We start from the raw sequence: 2,659 nt of genomic DNA on the forward strand, positions 1-2,659 counted from the left end.
TGCCGTGGGTGCGTGCTCTTTGCCCAAACAAACAACGCATAGATCGTGTGTGTCATCAGATGTTAAACAACATCAACACGAATCCTTAACACATCCTTAAATGCTTTGCTAGTGCTCGCCATAATGAGATAGAGATCGCTCTTACCACAGAAATGCACGCTTCAAGCAATACAGTCAATGAAGACGAAGAAGAGGATTATGTGTTCTCCCAGCGCCTATTTATACTGTAGTCGCACCGGTAGTGACGTCATGGCTATCGCCGGCCAACCAGTTGGTGTTTTTTCAATGTATGCTTCAGACACGGGTCACGATGAGGTGTTCCCCATAGCGACCCCTAGAGGACGCGGTTCGAAGTTCCCATGAAAGGGAAGCCGCATTTTCTACTTACGCAGAGCGGAAATATATCTCAGCAATGGCAAGAACCACGTAAATCCACCGGTGGCAAAGCCCCGAGGAAGCAGCTCGCTACAAAAGCAGCCCGGAAGAGCGCCCCAGCCACCGGCGGTGTCAAGAAGCCCCATCGTTACAGGCCCGGGACTATCAGAAGCTATCAGAAGTCCACCGAGCTGCTGATCCGCAAACCTCCTTTCCAGCGTCTGGTCCGAGAAATCGCTCAGGATTTCAAGACGGATCTGCGCTTCCAGAGCTCCGCTGTCATGGCCCTGCAGGAGGCCAGCGAGGCTTATTTGGTCGGTCTGTTTGAGGACACCAATCTGTGCGCCATCCACGCCAAGAGAGTCACCATCATGCCCAAAGACATCCAACTGGCCCGCCGCATCCGCGGAGAGCACGCTTAAACCCGCCACATTACACCCCAAAGGCTCTTTCAAGAGCCACCACAATCACACTGAACGAGAAAATTTCCACTATAACGCTTATTACGAATTAAATTTAAAATTACTCCTAAAACGCTTATGAATATAATAGTCAAGTGCAACTATATATGGGCCATTCCACAGAATTGGTGGAAACTGCTGTCCCACAATCAACAAACACATTTAAAATGCATTTAAGTGTTCAAATCTTAGATGTTTACAAATATCCTTTTATCTATTGGAACCCACAACAATATTTAAAATATCTGTAAGCTTTATATATATATATATATATATTCTTTGTAAATGATGAAATAAAATTGTGCCCTGTATTTTCATGTCTTTGTCCTTTTCATGTATGTTTTAGTTTTATTTCATTGACTGAGAATGATTTTAAGTGCAGCCCTACATTTATGAGGAATTATTCCTGTCTTTCACCCACAGCTACATAGTGAGTACATTGGTCTCATCATTTGGAGATGTGCTCAAAAGTCTAACAATCTGTGTGTAACGTTAAGGAAAGTCACTACCTAACACCTTTTTTCTACAATTAAGCACCCTTTTATGTGTGTTACTTCATATCATATAGTTTGTATATGTGTACACGTATCAGTTACAAAATATTATTACTTGCCTATAAGGCCCTTAATGGGTTACCTTAATGCTTTGGGTGTGTTACGACCCTTTAAGATGGTCTAGGGGTAAAAGGAGTAACATTAAATCTGTGGCAAATCTGTAAACTTGGAGGCAGCCAAGAGACAATACAGGGACAAACTGTCAACGAAAGTGATTTAATATACAAGGTGAAAAGAATCCATACAACTACAAAATATAAATCATTAAAGAGACAACCCATATGTACAAATATTTACAACGCCATCCGAGTCACAAAGTAACAAAATAACCAAACGAAATGGCAAATCAAAAAAAAGGGAAAGGATCCATGTCTTTTTGTCATTTTCATGTATGTTTTAGTTTTATTTCATTGACTGAGAATGATTTTAAGTGCAGCCCTACATTTATGAGGAATTATTCCTGTCTTTCACCCACAGCTACATAGTGAGTACATTGGTCTCATCATTTGGAGATGTGCTCAAAAGTCTGACAATCTGTGTGTAACGTTAAGGAAAGTCACTACCTAACACCTTTTTTCTACACTTAAGCACCCTTTTCTGTGTGTTACTTCATATCATATAGTTTGTATATGTGTACAATGTTCAGAAGAACTGTGCTGCTAGCTAAGCATGTGCTGATTAGCATTTGTGAGTAAAACAAATCTAGAAGCGCGGCTCTAGACGATGATGAGGATGATTTGTAAGTCGCTTTGGTTAATAAAAACGTCTTCAAAAGTAATGTTGAAGACATTTAGTTAGAACTGATTTTCTTTAATGAACGCATCCTTATATTATGTGTTAATCAAATATTTTGGTCACAGATCATTTTAACACACTGTCTCAACATGTTTATATTTCCTTTCATTTCAGCTGAAAGGGAAGACCAAAGGAAGGCCTGTCATGGGATTTGAATTTGACCATCTTGTGTGTCTATGGAGAAGACCAAAAGCTGCAAAAGCAAACACTTCCAATGGTACGTCTGTGTCGGTCTGAGCACTTTGACTGAACTTTACTGCAGAGACATTTTGCACTGCAATTGATGTTTCTTAAACTTTGGTTTACATACGCTACGGCCCCATCAGGAAGAACCCCCAGAAAAGTCTCATGTTGAAGTAATAATAATTCATACAATTTACCAAGTCTGCATATTCATATGATACTGCACAAGCATACTAGTACAAAATTCTACTACTTTTACTCCTACTGCTGTCATTGGCCTTTGCCTCAACT

The 2,659-nt window shown here is 40.4% G+C and overlaps 1 protein-coding gene across 1 annotated transcript; it reads left to right on the forward strand.

Annotated features, from left to right (window-relative positions):
• The first annotated feature begins 359 nt into the window (after positions 1-359).
• Positions 360-894, forward strand: LOC107550237 (histone H3.3-like). Its single transcript, XM_016231477.1, has one exon. It carries the CDS (start codon positions 360-362, stop codon positions 795-797), a length of 438 nt encoding a protein of 145 aa, XP_016086963.1. The 3' UTR covers positions 798-894.
• The last annotated feature ends 1,765 nt before the right edge of the window (positions 895-2,659 follow it).

The sequence above is a fragment of the Sinocyclocheilus grahami genome, unplaced genomic scaffold (genome assembly GCF_001515645.1).
Source record: "Sinocyclocheilus grahami isolate Dianchi unplaced genomic scaffold, SAMN03320097.WGS_v1.1 scaffold393.1, whole genome shotgun sequence".
NCBI lineage: Eukaryota > Metazoa > Chordata > Actinopteri > Cypriniformes > Cyprinidae > Sinocyclocheilus > Sinocyclocheilus grahami.